Below are 13,794 nucleotides of genomic sequence, written 5' to 3'. Positions count from 1 at the left end.
TGTCTTTACTTTTTGCAATCCTGAAACAAAGGCATGCTAAAGTTTTCTGGCTACTGCCTGGGAGTATGGAAATCTCAGTACTGTTCTCAGTTTTGCTACAGACTGTGAATCCTAGAGAATCCTCTTTGTGGCTGCTGTTTCCTGTCCCGTCTGTTACTGGTGCCTCACTTCAGCATATTTTCATGTAAGTGCATATATAAAAGTGACTGAATGTCTGTTCATATATAATGAGGAAGTTTTCTTAATTTAGCTCTGCAGGAAGCTGCTGTGAGGTTTGAAGAGCTGAAAACACAGAAGGAACTGAGGCAGCTACAGGAAGACAAAAAGAATGATAAGAAGCCCCCTCCTTACAAACATATCAAGGTGAGGATGCAGGACATGATAGCAGATGGCGGGCCTTGCGCACATGTGTTGCCCCCAATCCCTTGAAGGTGGTTGGGCTATGGGACTGTGTGCTCCATCCTTAGACATAATGAAGGCACAAGTCTTAACCATTGCTAATGCTGACCAGGACGTGCTCTTAACTATACACTTCCCTTGCCAATCTTTTTTTCATATCTTGCCACCTGCCACTACACCGCAAAAGCTGAAACCTGTACAATCTGTCCACTGTGAAACATTTCCTTTAGACTTTAAAGGAAGCACACAAGCTGTTTTTCGTGGTACCACAGATTCACATGGCAAGATTCACCTAACAAGTCACGTCAGTGCAAGCCCTGTGTGAGGATTTCCACTTGCACAAGAGGACTTTTCCCTCCTCTCCTTCCCCTCCACACCCGCTGAATTGGGTCTAAGGGGGTTGGGAGAACCCCCAGAAGTGCTGGGGGGGATCATTCTGTCTGGCAAAGTGCAATGCTTGTGTTGATGGGGTGTTCACTGTAGTGCAACATTGAGTTTTACCTATGTTTTAATCCCAGTGTAAACTATGAGGTCAGCTATTGGCCACATGAACTTCAACTCTTTGCTGACCTGCAGTAAATCTTTGGTGTATAAAATCCTGTTGAAAGGAAGGGAGTCTCCTTGCTGTGTGAACTTGTATGTTCTTTCTGTCCCACCCTGGGAAACGATCACTTCACACTATTGAACACCATTACAATAGCTGATTAAAGTGCTGCATTTTCTATGCTGGTAGAAGAGTTGCAGCTGAAACAATAATAAAGATTAACAATATACATGAAAGTGCAGTATTGACCCATTTCAACAAGTATCTCCGTAGCAAAAGTTGTTTCTGATTTCCATGTATGTAGTCTACATTTCTGCATTCCGGTGATGTACAATTTAGCTAGGCCAGCCGATTTACTTGGTGGCTTATATCTGTATTTAAAGGTGAACCGGCCTGTAGGCAAAGTGCAGATCTTCACTGCAGACTTGTCTGAGATCCCACGTTGCAACTGCAAGCCGGCTGATGAAAACCCCTGTGGCCTAGACTCCGAGTGTATTAATCGCATGCTGCTCTATGAGTGTCACCCTGCTGTCTGCCCTGCTGGGGAACGTTGCCAAAACCAGTGTTTTACCAAAAGGCAGTATCCTGAAGTGGAAATATTCCGCACGCTGGCAAGAGGCTGGGGCTTGCAAGCCAAAAGAGACATTAAAAAGGTATGTTTGTTTTTTTGCTGTCTTAATTCTTCCCCAAGTTTAGTTTCAACATCCCACACTTTCTATAACTGAATTTAGTTTTTCTTTCTTAAAGCATAAAATTTACAAAGACAAGAAATGAGTCATTATTCCTGTCTGAGACATACATGTGGTAGGAGTTTGTTTCCCATGGTTACCTAAATATATAGTCAGTCTTTGCCTTCCCATATATAAGTTGGGTTCTGTGTTAATGGAACCTTGAAACAATCTGAACTAGATTTAGCAGAAATCAATATATGTCAGGATTTCCCCAGATGAGTAGTATTGCTTACCTCTCTGCTTTTCATCCTACACCACAAATTCTTGAGTGCCCAGCTTTTCATCACACTTCTGTGTTTTACAAAACAGATGGAAAGGACTGCTCATTAGTCTGTTTCTAACCCCCACATTTTCTTACACCAAAACCATCCTTAATTAATACCCATCTAAGTAAAGGGATCTTAAACCCCATATTTAAACTGAGTGGATTACTAAACAAAAGTTCTATTAAGGCGATGTCTGCATTTGCAGTTTTTACTGTTGTAAAAAGTAACTATTGTAAATGCTTGAATTGCTGAATTTCAGCTCTCCTAGGCAAACCATGAGCCCTAAACCTTGGCTACTTCTCGTGGTTAGTTATGATTTAGCTCAGCACAGCAGTAGGAGGGTTAGGGAGGCACTAAGCACTCACAGTTTTCTTTTTTGGAGGCCATGGGTTGGCATAGTGTGACAGGCATACCAGACTACAAAGAGCAGTGGTCTAGGTCAAAAGAAACCAGTTTGTAATAAAACTGATAGTTATGATGCTCTAGTATGTTTTATTAAGGAATGCAGTTCTGTACCTAAAATAGAGATGGTGCCTCCTCAGGCTCGCCTTCCAAAAAGCACTAAAGATTTGGGTTTCCATGAAAAGCTATGAATTAGTAACTTTTGTTTTAGTGGGTGTGTGTTTTGTTCATTTGTTTCCTATGTGTATCTCTTCCCATCCCCAAACCCCCTGAGTTTGGCTGGTCTTGGCTTTGTATTCAGAGTACTATTTGTTGTTCTCTCATCTCTTCCCACTTCCACACTTTCAGGGTGAGTTTGTCAACGAATATGTGGGGGAGCTGATAGATGAGGAGGAATGCCGGGCCAGAATCCGCTATGCCCAAGAGCATGATATCACCAACTTTTATATGCTAACTTTGGACAAGGTGTGTGAAAACATTCCTGTTTTCTATATCTGAAGTAAAATACTGCTAGTTCATGTACGTTTGAAGCAATAAATTAAGATACTGTGCCTTCTGTTGGCATTGGTTTTAGATTGCAAGACCACCTGATTTGTGTGTGTGTGTGCTTTCTTGGAAAGACATCTTCCCCCAACCCTCAAGTTTCTTAGAGCATTCCATATCTGTATTGCACTGCTTATAGCTAAGAATAAAGTTCTGGCTGTGTTTTGAAAGGCTGAGTTCTTTCCTGTGCTTTTTAGGATCGAATAATTGATGCTGGACCAAAAGGCAATTATGCTCGATTTATGAACCATTGCTGCCAGCCAAATTGTGAGACACAGAAGTGGTCAGTGAATGGAGATACTCGGGTTGGCCTTTTTGCGCTCATAAATATCAAAGCTGGTAAGGAGCCCTAATGATTAGTAGCCTTGTTTCTGATATTTTGGTGTATGTATCAAGAAGTGAAAGTCCGCAGCCTGAGGGCAGGTTTAACTAATGAGTCCCACTAATGGAAGTCTTTTCAAGGACTTCTGCTGATTCAGTAGCACTTCCCTTCTTTTCCCATCCTCTCACTGAAATTGGCTTTGTGGTGGGGGGTCAAGAAAACCCCCAGAACTGCATGTGGGGGGAGCAGAGGGGGGCTCACAATCTGCAAAGCTTGAGCTGATGGAACAATTGCCATAGCACTATGTTGGATTCCTAACTGAGTGTTTGCATGTAAAACGTTGAGATACTTCTTCACAGTGAGCGACACGTATCTCTGTGTTCACCATACATTACATATAGCAGAAAGCTTTAAAAAGTAGTGGCTGTCATAGAATCAAAGAGTTGGGAGTAGTATTTTGAAGTCATTTCCCAACCCTCTGCTCAGTGCAAGATACAATACAGCATCCCTGACAGGTGGCTATTTGGTGGAAGGTATGTTCTTCTATCTGTGTATTTGTACTATATTCACAATGTAGGAAATTTCATCCTGCTTGTTGAAATTTCATCCTCGGGAGGTAAGGTAATGCAATTATACTAAGTCATAGACCTTTGTTGCAAGCGTGCACTGGAATTTCAGCACATGCAAGGGAAAGTAGAAGCAGCAGATTCTCCTCAGCATTTACACATCTTTTTTTGGGGGGGGGGTGATTGGTTTTTCTTGTTTGTTTTTAATCTTTCATCCCAGTTCTAGAACTTCAGGTTTAGCAAAGCCTATTACAATCCAAATGGGTCTCATTGATTTCTCTGATTACCAGGGACTGAGCTGACTTTCAACTACAACCTGGAGTGTTTGGGGAATGGGAAGACAGTTTGCAAATGTGGTGCTCCAAACTGCAGTGGTTTCCTTGGAGTAAGACCAAAGGTATTTCAAACCCTTATTTAGATTTCTTCCTTCAGCTGCCCTTTGAATTGCTTGGGGTTCATTTTTTACTTAATTTAAAGGAATCTTTTTCTCTTCAGTATACTACTCTCCAAGTTACTGTGTGATTGCTATTGCTGTTGATAACAATGACACCCCTTTAAGACCCACTCTGCATTGCTTAAATCAGATGAAAATGGCGGGGGGGGGGGGGGACTGGAAAAAAGCCAACGCCAGGAGAGATCTGTGCTAATAACATTAATCACTGTATAGGGAAGTTTTTAATGTTTGACGTTTTACTTTGTTGGATGTTTTAATTTGTTGGAAGCCACCCAGAGTGACTGAGGCAACCCTGTTAGATGGGCAGCATATGAATAATACGTTGTTGTTGTTGTTGTTGTTGTTGTTGTTGTTTTCCTGACACAATGGCCAGGATGAATGTAAAACTTCCAATGTGTCCAAAATGAATATACGTTTGTTAGGAACTTCCATAGCTGGGGAAACTCTGGGTTTATTCATAGTAGGAAAAAATAATCTTATCATATGGCCTATTCAGAATTGAACTGTTTACTTACCCCTCAAGAATTGTGATTGCAGCTGTTTTCCTTGGGGTCTTTCATCAAGTCAGCTAAAGAAGTTTAACAGACAGAGGTATGAGGACAGGGATTTCTTCCCTTTGAGCATTTACTCAGTGGCATTGTTTTGTCTCCAGAACCAGCCCCCTGCCTCTGAAGAGAAGTCCAAGAAGTTCAAGAGGCGGCATGGGAAGCGCAAATCCCAAGCAGAGATTATGAAGGAGCGTGAGGATGAATGTTTCAGCTGCGGGGATGGAGGGCAGCTGGTTTCCTGTAAGAGGCCAGGCTGCCCAAAGGTGTACCATGCTGACTGCCTCAATCTGACCAGGCGTCCTGCAGGTCAGTCATGTATTCTCACTGTTGTTCATAGAAACTTAAGTATAACAGCTGCATCGATAGCACTAGCCTCGAGCGAGAAATGATGCCTCCCAAACTTAGCAGCTGGTGACAATTCATATAATAAAACCAGGAGGAGAGCCCAGCCGCATCAGAACAAAGGCCTATCTAGTCCAGCATCTTGTTCTCACAGTGGAAGCCCAGAAGCAGCACCTGAGTGCAACAACACTCTCCTCATTCATGTTCCCCAGCAACTGGCATTCAGAAGCATACCATCTCTGAGTGGAGTGCTTGTTTGGTGTGGACAAAAGACCAAAGAAAAGGAAGTTCCACCAGCTTAGTTTGCTAAGTTTGAAAACTTGATTTAAATCATTACTTTTTTTGTTGTTGCTTGAACCAAAACTAACTTGAAACACAGTGGTTAGAACTGAATGACCAAACAAGCATGCTGAGTGGGGTTCCTGCATTTTACATAACTGCAAAATAGTTTATGATGGCAAATGGATGCCTGGTAAACTAGAGCTGTTTTGGATGATATTCCCTTAGCAACCTCCAGGGTTAGTCCAGGCTTGCTTTCTTGTTGATTTCAGCCATTCGCCGATCTGAATTTCTCACCTCCTCTTAAGCTGCGCCTTATTTTTCTGTGCTGCAGGGAAATGGGAATGCCCTTGGCACCAGTGTGACGTGTGCAGCAAAGAGGCAGCTTCCTTCTGCGAGATGTGCCCCAGGTCCTTTTGCAAGCAGCACCGGGAGGGCATGCTCTTCATCTCTAAACTGGACGGACGCCTGTCCTGCACAGAACATGATCCATGCGGACCTAACCCTCTAGAGCCAGGAGAGATTCGTGAGTATGCGCCTTCCACAGAATCGGCAGCTGGCTGCCAAAACACTCAGCCATCAGATGAGCAGCCTGCGGCTACAGGCCCGAAATCTCAGCCGTCAGAGAGGCTACCTCTGACTGTGGCCCTGAGGCTGCAACCCTCAGATAAGCCACCTTCCTCTTCAATGGCTCTGAGGCTAAAGTCCTCAGACAAGCAGCCTTCCTCTGTCGCGCTGAAGCTGCAGTCCTCAGATAAAGCACCCTCCACCGTGGCACTGAGGCTACAACCATCAGACAAGCTGCCCTCCACCCTGTCCCTGAGTTTAAAACCCTCAGACAAATTGCCCTCCACCCTGTCCCTGAGGTTAAAGCCCTCAGACAAGTTATCCTCAGCCCTTGCCCTTAGGTTGCAGTCGTCAGATAAGCCGCTCTCTGCCGTGGCGCTCAGGCTACATCCCTCAGAAAAATCGCCCTCCACGGTGGCCCTGAGGTTACAGCCCTCTGAAAAACAGGCTTCTGCTGTTGCCCAGAAGTCACAACCATCAGAAAAGCTATCCTCCACAGTAGCTCATGAGTCACAGCTATCAGACAAGCCGGTCACTGGAGAGGCACCAGGACCTCAGGACAAGCCACCTGCTCCGGAGGCATTGGGACCTCAGACAACAGACAAAAACTCCACAGTGAAACCACCAGGATCCAAGAAGTCAGAACTGTCACCTACTGCAGGCATACCCAGGTCTCAGAATTCGGAGGAACCTCCTGCTGCAGAGATACCAAAGCTCCAGGCATTGGACAAGCCTGCTGATCCTGAATCTCCAAGGCCTCAGCCACTGGACAGGCCCATTTCTCTTGGCCCAACACCCAAGCCCTCGGGCAAGTCTGTTGCTCCACTGAGCCTACGATCTCAGCCAGTGGTCAGACCAGTCACCCCCATAGCCCTGAGGTCTAAACCATCAGAAAAGCCAGCCACTCCTGTAGCCCCACAGCCACAGCCGCCCAACAGGGTTTCTACCCCAGCAGATGCTCGGCCCATGCCATCAGACAAGCCTTCCACTACCACAGGTCTGAGGCCTCAGCTTCCTTCCCCACTAAGCCTGAGGCCTTTGCTTTCAGAGAAAGCACTGAGGCCTGTTGACCAGAACGCTCAGCCAAAAGAAAGAGGCTCTGTGACCGTGGAGCAGACTCCTCAGCAGAAAGAGCGGACATCTGTATCCGAGGAGCAGCCTTGCAGGCCTACAGGGAAATTTTCGGGCTATGTTGGGCAAGCAGCCCGCCCTCTAGAGAATTTTCAAATACACGAACAGACCCCTTGGCATAGTGCGAAAGGACTGCAATCGGTGGAGCAATCGCTTTGGACAGCTGAGAAACTGCAGTCTCCTGAGCACAGTCTTTGCTCAGGCCAAGAAGCCGCATCTGCACCTTCCACGGAGCAGCCATTTTGGCCCACAGATAGATTGTGTGCATTTGAACAACCCCTTTGGCCTGCGAGAGAAGCTCCACTGCCTTCTGGACAGGCACCGTGGCTGCCCAGAAACATTCAAACGTTGGAGCAGATCTCTTGGCTCTCTGGGAAAGCACAAACGCCTGTGGGGCAGGACATTTTGCCTTTGTCTGAACAAAACGTGGTGCTAGTACTGAACCAGGATTCCCCTGGCCATGAACCTACTGAGTCTAAACCTTAGTGAAGCCAGTTCGAGGCCAGACGGGTCACTATTTTTGTTTTGTTTGTTTTTTTATTGTATGGGGAAGGGTATTTTGTTTCTTGGGGTTTTTTTTTTTAAAAAAAAATTCACTTCCCCAGATCCTTGACCTTCCAACATCCCACCCAAACTACCCACCTACATTTACCTAAATCCGAACGATGCCCAGTCAAGCAGCAAGAATGTAGATGGCCTGTTCCGTCTTCATTTTGGAAACAATAAAGCTGAAATAAAGGAATCCACTGTGGATAACAATCTCTAATTCCATTGAAATAATCAAAATTACTAACCTTGCATGTCTGAGTGACAGGCGTGCATTAATGGTGTGTCTCCTAGATTAGCTCCTACACCGTTCCAAAGAAGTAGCTTCATTCCATCTCACTAGTTGCAAGCCAGCCATTCTGTACTGGCACCTTGCATTTCCTAAACAATTCAACTGATGGAATCCCGTCACTGGAGAAGCGAAGCGAAGGGACCTGACAGTTTCCTCCCTAGTTTTCATTTCTCAAAGTTCTTTTAGGAGAGTGTTTTGCTTGAGAATATGCTGCCAGGGCACAACAAATACAGGTGCTTTTTGAAGAAACGTTACTTGAAGTTAGCTCCTCTGTGAACAGCTGAAGCTCCTTCACAGACCTTATAATTGGAGGTGGGGGGAAAAGAAATTCAGAGATACCATCTGCTAGCATTCTTATCCTGGGACTTGGATCTCTAGCACAGTAAAGTCAAAGCCCCCACATAGGCAGAATTTTGACCACTAAAGGCAACAGCAGGTTAGACAAATGAGTCAATCTCTCTTCTGAATTTTTGTGGTGCATCATTGCTGTTACCTAACTTTTTTCAGTCTTTGAAACAAGAATTATTAGTGTTTTTGGACAAATGAAACTAATCCCCCCCCCCTTACAAGCAGTTGCTTAGGAATCATGTTTGCATTGTTTACAGTAGTCCTAACTATTTGGGGTGCATTCCTCTGGCTAAAGTATATCACCTCAGAAGGCGGAACAGAACTAATAGCCCATTTGAGAATAAATGTTTCCAGGATAGAAAGCGTGTTTTATTAATCTTACCTTGATTAGTCTCCAGCTTAAAGTATTTCCCATCTTACCAAAAAATACTGAAACAAAAACTTGAATTTAACTGAGCTACACTGAAGAATATCTGCATGTCAGAAACAGAAGTAGCGGAGGTCATAGTTCTCACACTGGAACACTAAGGGCTGCAGCAGCTGGCTTAGATCTCGCTTCCTTTCTTCATCTCTCTTTCCCAGTCAGTGCAGCGCTTTATGCCTGGTGCGTAGCCAGGCTGGTATTATGCATAACTCTGGTGGAAGCAGTTATTGTTACCCAACCAGACATAAATGCAGCTTGTTATGGTGCTGGTTAGATATTGTTGATGAGCTATATTGAGGATCAGAGAAGTTACTGCTTACTTGGCCCTGAATATGTCTAGGTTTCTTCATATCTTGGCTGTAGGAGAGACAAGCAAGCATACCAGGCCAATATTTCACTTGGTGGTTTCAATTAAGACACACTGATGTCTGGAAGCAGCTTAACAATCTCTCTCTCTCTCTCTCTCTCTCTCTCTCTCTCTCTCTCTCTCTCTCACACACACACACACACACACACACACCTACCCACACACCCTTTCCTTCTAACTTTTGCCTCCTTTTCATGTTCTGTTGGCCTGGATAGCTGAAGTCACACAGTCTGTCATGCTTCAGCTTCAAGCAGCAAATTTGGCCAGCTCCTAATTTGCCCTTTTTAGATTTCCAGGTGTTGTTGTTTTTTTTTGCACAAAGCAGAAGTTCTGGTTTCTATGTAAACCCTGATCCTCTTACTTTGAAGCATATATCATTGGGGTATTCAGATCCTCTGTAGAATTGCAATAGTAGTACAATTGAGCCTATACAGTGGCAGTTCAAATTCTGACCCAATACTTTTTTCAATGCTGGCTTTCCACAATGATGGTACCTGCTGGGCACTACAAAACATTCCCCCACCACCACCACTGTGCATCTCATCTTCTCCCTGAATCATTTTCCTCTCTCTCCAAAGCTAGTGACTTTGCAAAGCGTTATAGCTAATGGAATCTTAGTTCTTAACATTGGTTTTCCTCGAAGACCTGCAGGCTCAGCGGTTGCTTATTGCTGAAAATGGGGAAATGCAAGTACATTTTGGTTTCTGCGTGACTCCTGCACAAAGGGAAACAGGACAACTCTTCTGAACGAGACAGAAACAAGAAGCCAAGGGCATTTTACTAAAAACCTTTTTTAAAACAAAAAGATCACCTTTTTAAACAAGCAAGCCAAACCAATCACGAGGTTCAGTATGTTAAATATTTCTCATGTGTGGAAAATAATAATAATAAAGCTCTAAATTTTACATATTTAGGCCTTCCCGTGAGCTGGACTTTGTCGTGTAGATTGTGTGTTTAGGGCTTCCTTTGTGCCAGACCCCACCCCAAGCCAGCTGTACCTGTAACAAAAAGATGCCTGCACTGCTTTGTCCAACTCTGTTCTTGCAATGTCATGTGTTTTTAACTAGCTATTTGTTTCATGGGAAAACAACAACAATAAACTGTGAATATTTTTGGTGGAGGCTGTTTTAAATCTTTAAAACAGAGAAAAGTCCATTTTGCATTCATTCTCCTGAGTGTAGGTTCTAGGGGTCAAGAATACGTGACACAGTAGGGGATCTGTGCAGCAGCACATTCAGAATCTTTATCTAGGAACTCCTGCTTAAAGTCAGTTGGATTTTTGCATGGCATTTCAGCCCCTGTTGTCTGCTGCCGCCCTGCTTTCTCCTTTTCCCTCAAGAGCCTCTCTGTACAGATTCAGTTTTGCCGCCGCCTCCCTCCCTGAAGGACTTGTTTTGTAGAAACAAGAAGCTGATCAATTAAACTGGGCATCTGAAGTAGAAAGTGTCACGGATGTATGTGTGGAGTGTGTGTACCTGCATGCCTGTAGCACAACTTTATACTGATAGCATCTCTCCAAGTCTGGAGGCTGGTGTCTGGTTTGTTATGGTAAGTAAGGAGAAAATCCCAAGGTGCAGATGAAGAGAAATGCTACGCAGGAACCTCACCCAATCGGCACCTTCAACCCAAAGCAGGGGTGGTTTCCTATGTGAAATGGGAAGAGCCAGTCACTCCCATAAGACACAACATTCAATTAGGAAGGGACACTGGCCAAGCAGAAGCCAAGTTCTGTTTGATTCTGAGGGATCCAGAATGCAAACAGACACAGGCTAGGAGAGTGTTGGGAGAGATATTTGACCTGAATGCTTCCCCTGTTGTGTACCCTTCTACCTAGTGTGAATCAGCTACCTTTCCAAGAACTGGGCTGCCAGAAACAAAATTTGATCCTGCTTCTTAAAATGGTCCAGGCATGTTCTATTCTGCTGTTGCTTATGTGGTACTTTGCTAGGGGTGTGAGCATGGCAAGCGGCTTCTGGTGTGCAAATCTTACTCCCCATCATGTTTCTATATTTCATGCAGAAAATAAGGTGCTATAATGCTGGGGTCTAGTGGGACATAGAGCTTTGCACATTTTGTGCTTGAAAATCTGTGCCAAGAGGCCAGATCTGTGGCAAGAAAAGCTTAATTGAATACTGTGACATTTGAATCATGCAGAAAAAACAGATTTGTGTATGTTTGCTTATTTCATAACTTACTTACTCTGTTTCTGTTAATCATGGGAAGGGGCAAAGAACTAGGTATGACAACAAATTTTGCCCAGCAACTCTCCTCCACCCATGAGTATCTGAAATTAAACCAGGAATCCCCCACCCCACCTTTTTTTTTTTTACACAAAACAATTGAAAGATGATTCAGCAGCATCCTGAGCATCTCAAGCGCCAGATTCTACACTAGCTCCATAGGTTTCATGGAATAATAGACTATAGTGGAGTCAGGTAGTTGTACTTGCACCCTTGACTGGCATTGTTTACAATGAAGCTAACAAAATACAATTTCCACCCCATTTATAAAATATTCACAGGTAATTAAAATTTTGCCACATGAAAAATACGTAGTTGCTGTACAGAATGGAGCAGATCATTCTCCAGAAATCAGGTGTTCTGTCTCTGTGCTTTTCCCTATTGGATGTTTCTCCAAAAGTTAGAGCGCCAACGGGACTGGGATTAGATCAACTGCAAGTGCCTAGGTCTGTTAAAAAGATGTTCATGTTTATTTTTGAGCAATTGGGGTATTTATAGCAACTCAACAGGGTATACCTCTATTCAGTGCTCCCCTCTGCCCCTCTCACTTTAATGTTGCAAGAATTACTTCCCTTTTCCGACCCCAGGGTCGTGGCCTAAAGAGTGTTCTTTATGTTAAAATATTTGGAAACTCCTTGTCTGTGCAATTGACTAACATGCTGCTAAGAGCACCTGTGATGGGACTTTCCTAGAATGCATCACCTTTTGCATTATGCTGTGGCTACTAAGGTGGTTATTTGATTGGTTTAGGGCAGGGGTGAAGAGCAGATGTTGAACTTCAACCCCCTCACCCTGGCCTTACTAGCTCGGGCTGATAGGAATTGTATGCCAGTGTCTAGAGGGGACACAGGTTCCCCACTCCTGGTTTAGGATGAATACTTTGGAATGGAGGAGCTGAGCTGTAGGCTTTTGTAATAATAATAATAATAATAATAATAATAATAATAATAATAATAATGGTGACAACATTTGGAATAGATTTTAAACATTCTGCAGCCTACGTAATTGTGCTGAAATGGAATAAAGCCTTTCCCCTTTCCGCCAAATCTGCATGACTGGTAACATACAGGAATTTGTTAACAAATGCATTGAGTGTGGTGACATTTTGCGGTATTGATGGATTCCCTTCCGTGGGAGTCAGAGGGCTAGGGATGCTGGGAATGTGATGATTTTAACAAGTATTGGATTTCATGTCTGAAAGCAAGAGATGTCAGAGCACATTTCTCAAGTACTGACAGAAGGCAGGAATAGAAGTTATATTTTAAATGGCCACATTTTTGCCCCCCATGCTCCCAGACTCTGATTTTCTGGAAGATGGGATCAGTGTACAAACGACACTTAGTTCCTATTCTCCCTACTGAGGCAGTGTGGTCTCTTGAAAGTGAATGCTTGCAAGGGTCTTTGTGCATAGGAAAACACTTCTCAGCCTACGCAGAGCATCATCTTGGAAACATATGGAATTTCACTAACCCTCTTCCCTTGAGTGGGTGCTGAGCAGATGTGGCAAGGGGCAGCTAAGTGCCATTCCTTCCATTTCTCCTCAGCAACATCACAGGGCATATTCCTTTGCTGTAGCAGCTTATTTCAGTAATGTATGGTGTGGTGCTTTTGAATTGTTCAGGTCTGTAATATGTTGGGAGAGAGAAACTCTTCTCTAATCGCTTGACAGTCCCATCCCCCCCCCCCCCATTTTGTTCCAAAGGGGTTTGGGCAGGGCTAAGACTGGAGAGCTCTCCCCACTCATTTAGCTGCTGGTACAGAAATGGAGTAGCGTGTAGTGCTAACGGAGATGAAATATTGCATTTCTCCAAGCTGTATTGCTTTGCCCTCAGGCAGTATGCTGCATGCTGACTCTCCCAGACTCTCTGCTGGGAGTTGTGACTGAACAGAGCAATTGCAGGAGAAGGCCTCTGGGGAAAGTCCTGTTCTGCAATGACACTCCAGTGCATAATTGCAGTATTTCTGCATGAATAATGGGGAAGGAATTCTTTTCAGTGCATCTTTTGTGGTTACCAACAGTCAAGCATAATGTCTTTTTACAGAGCTATCCTATTCCCATCTACCTTCTCTACAAATGGCCGGCAAGGGAAATGCTTTACAGTATCTACATTAGAAGAAGAGGAAGAGTTTTGGCTCGTGGATTCTTATTTTTCCTCCCCTGACTCATTTAACTGTGTGTGTGTAAAAACTATGACAATGAAAAACAAAGTTGTCCTACCCAAATGTTCCCAAAATATGTACTGTAATTCTTTGTATATAAAAGAAAGCAATTACTGTAAAGTAAAGTTTAACTTTGCTCTTGACTGTGTGTGCTATTTTATTGAGCCTAGATACGGCAGATTCTAATCTGCTTTTTAATCTAAAAAACAAATTGAAATCTCTGTAAATTTGTATAGAGATACGGCTGCCAGGAATAGTAGGGACCTTGAATTTGTGGTCTTCTGTGGGTCACAGCTGGGGGAATGGAGAGGGGGCTGCTCAGC

The 13,794-nt window shown here is 43.9% G+C and overlaps 1 protein-coding gene and 1 long non-coding RNA gene across 31 annotated transcripts in view; one reads left to right on the top strand and one right to left on the bottom strand.

Moving 5' to 3' along the window:
* The window catches only part of NSD1 (nuclear receptor binding SET domain protein 1), a 61,983-nt gene extending 48,369 nt beyond the window's left edge, over positions 1–13,614 (top strand). For all 30 annotated transcript variants that reach the window (XM_083422265.1, XM_083422267.1, XM_083422261.1 and 27 more), the window contains 7 exons: positions 251–363; positions 1,327–1,596; positions 2,691–2,807; positions 3,083–3,224; positions 4,064–4,170; positions 4,880–5,081; positions 5,731–13,614. In XM_083422265.1, the coding sequence (XP_083278391.1) occupies positions 251–363; positions 1,327–1,596; positions 2,691–2,807; positions 3,083–3,224; positions 4,064–4,170; positions 4,880–5,081; positions 5,731–7,580 (2,801 nt within the window). In that variant the 3' untranslated portion in view covers positions 7,581–13,614. The remainder of the gene's footprint in view (positions 1–250; positions 364–1,326; positions 1,597–2,690; positions 2,808–3,082; positions 3,225–4,063; positions 4,171–4,879; positions 5,082–5,730) is intronic.
* LOC310669853 lies at positions 873–4,867 on the bottom strand. The gene is made up of 3 exons (XR_014507421.1): positions 4,743–4,867; positions 1,908–1,965; positions 873–1,143 (listed from the first exon to the last, which is right to left on the bottom strand). It is a non-coding gene; the product is annotated as an uncharacterized lncRNA (long non-coding RNA).
* Positions 13,615–13,794: the final 180 nt, after the last annotated feature.

The sequence above is a fragment of the Podarcis tiliguerta genome, assembly GCF_965153285.1.
Source record: "Podarcis tiliguerta genome assembly, chromosome: 2".
Taxonomy (NCBI): Eukaryota; Metazoa; Chordata; class Lepidosauria; order Squamata; family Lacertidae; genus Podarcis; species Podarcis tiliguerta.
Note: the sequence above shows the minus strand (reverse complement) of the source record. Positions and strands in the feature narration are given on the sequence as shown.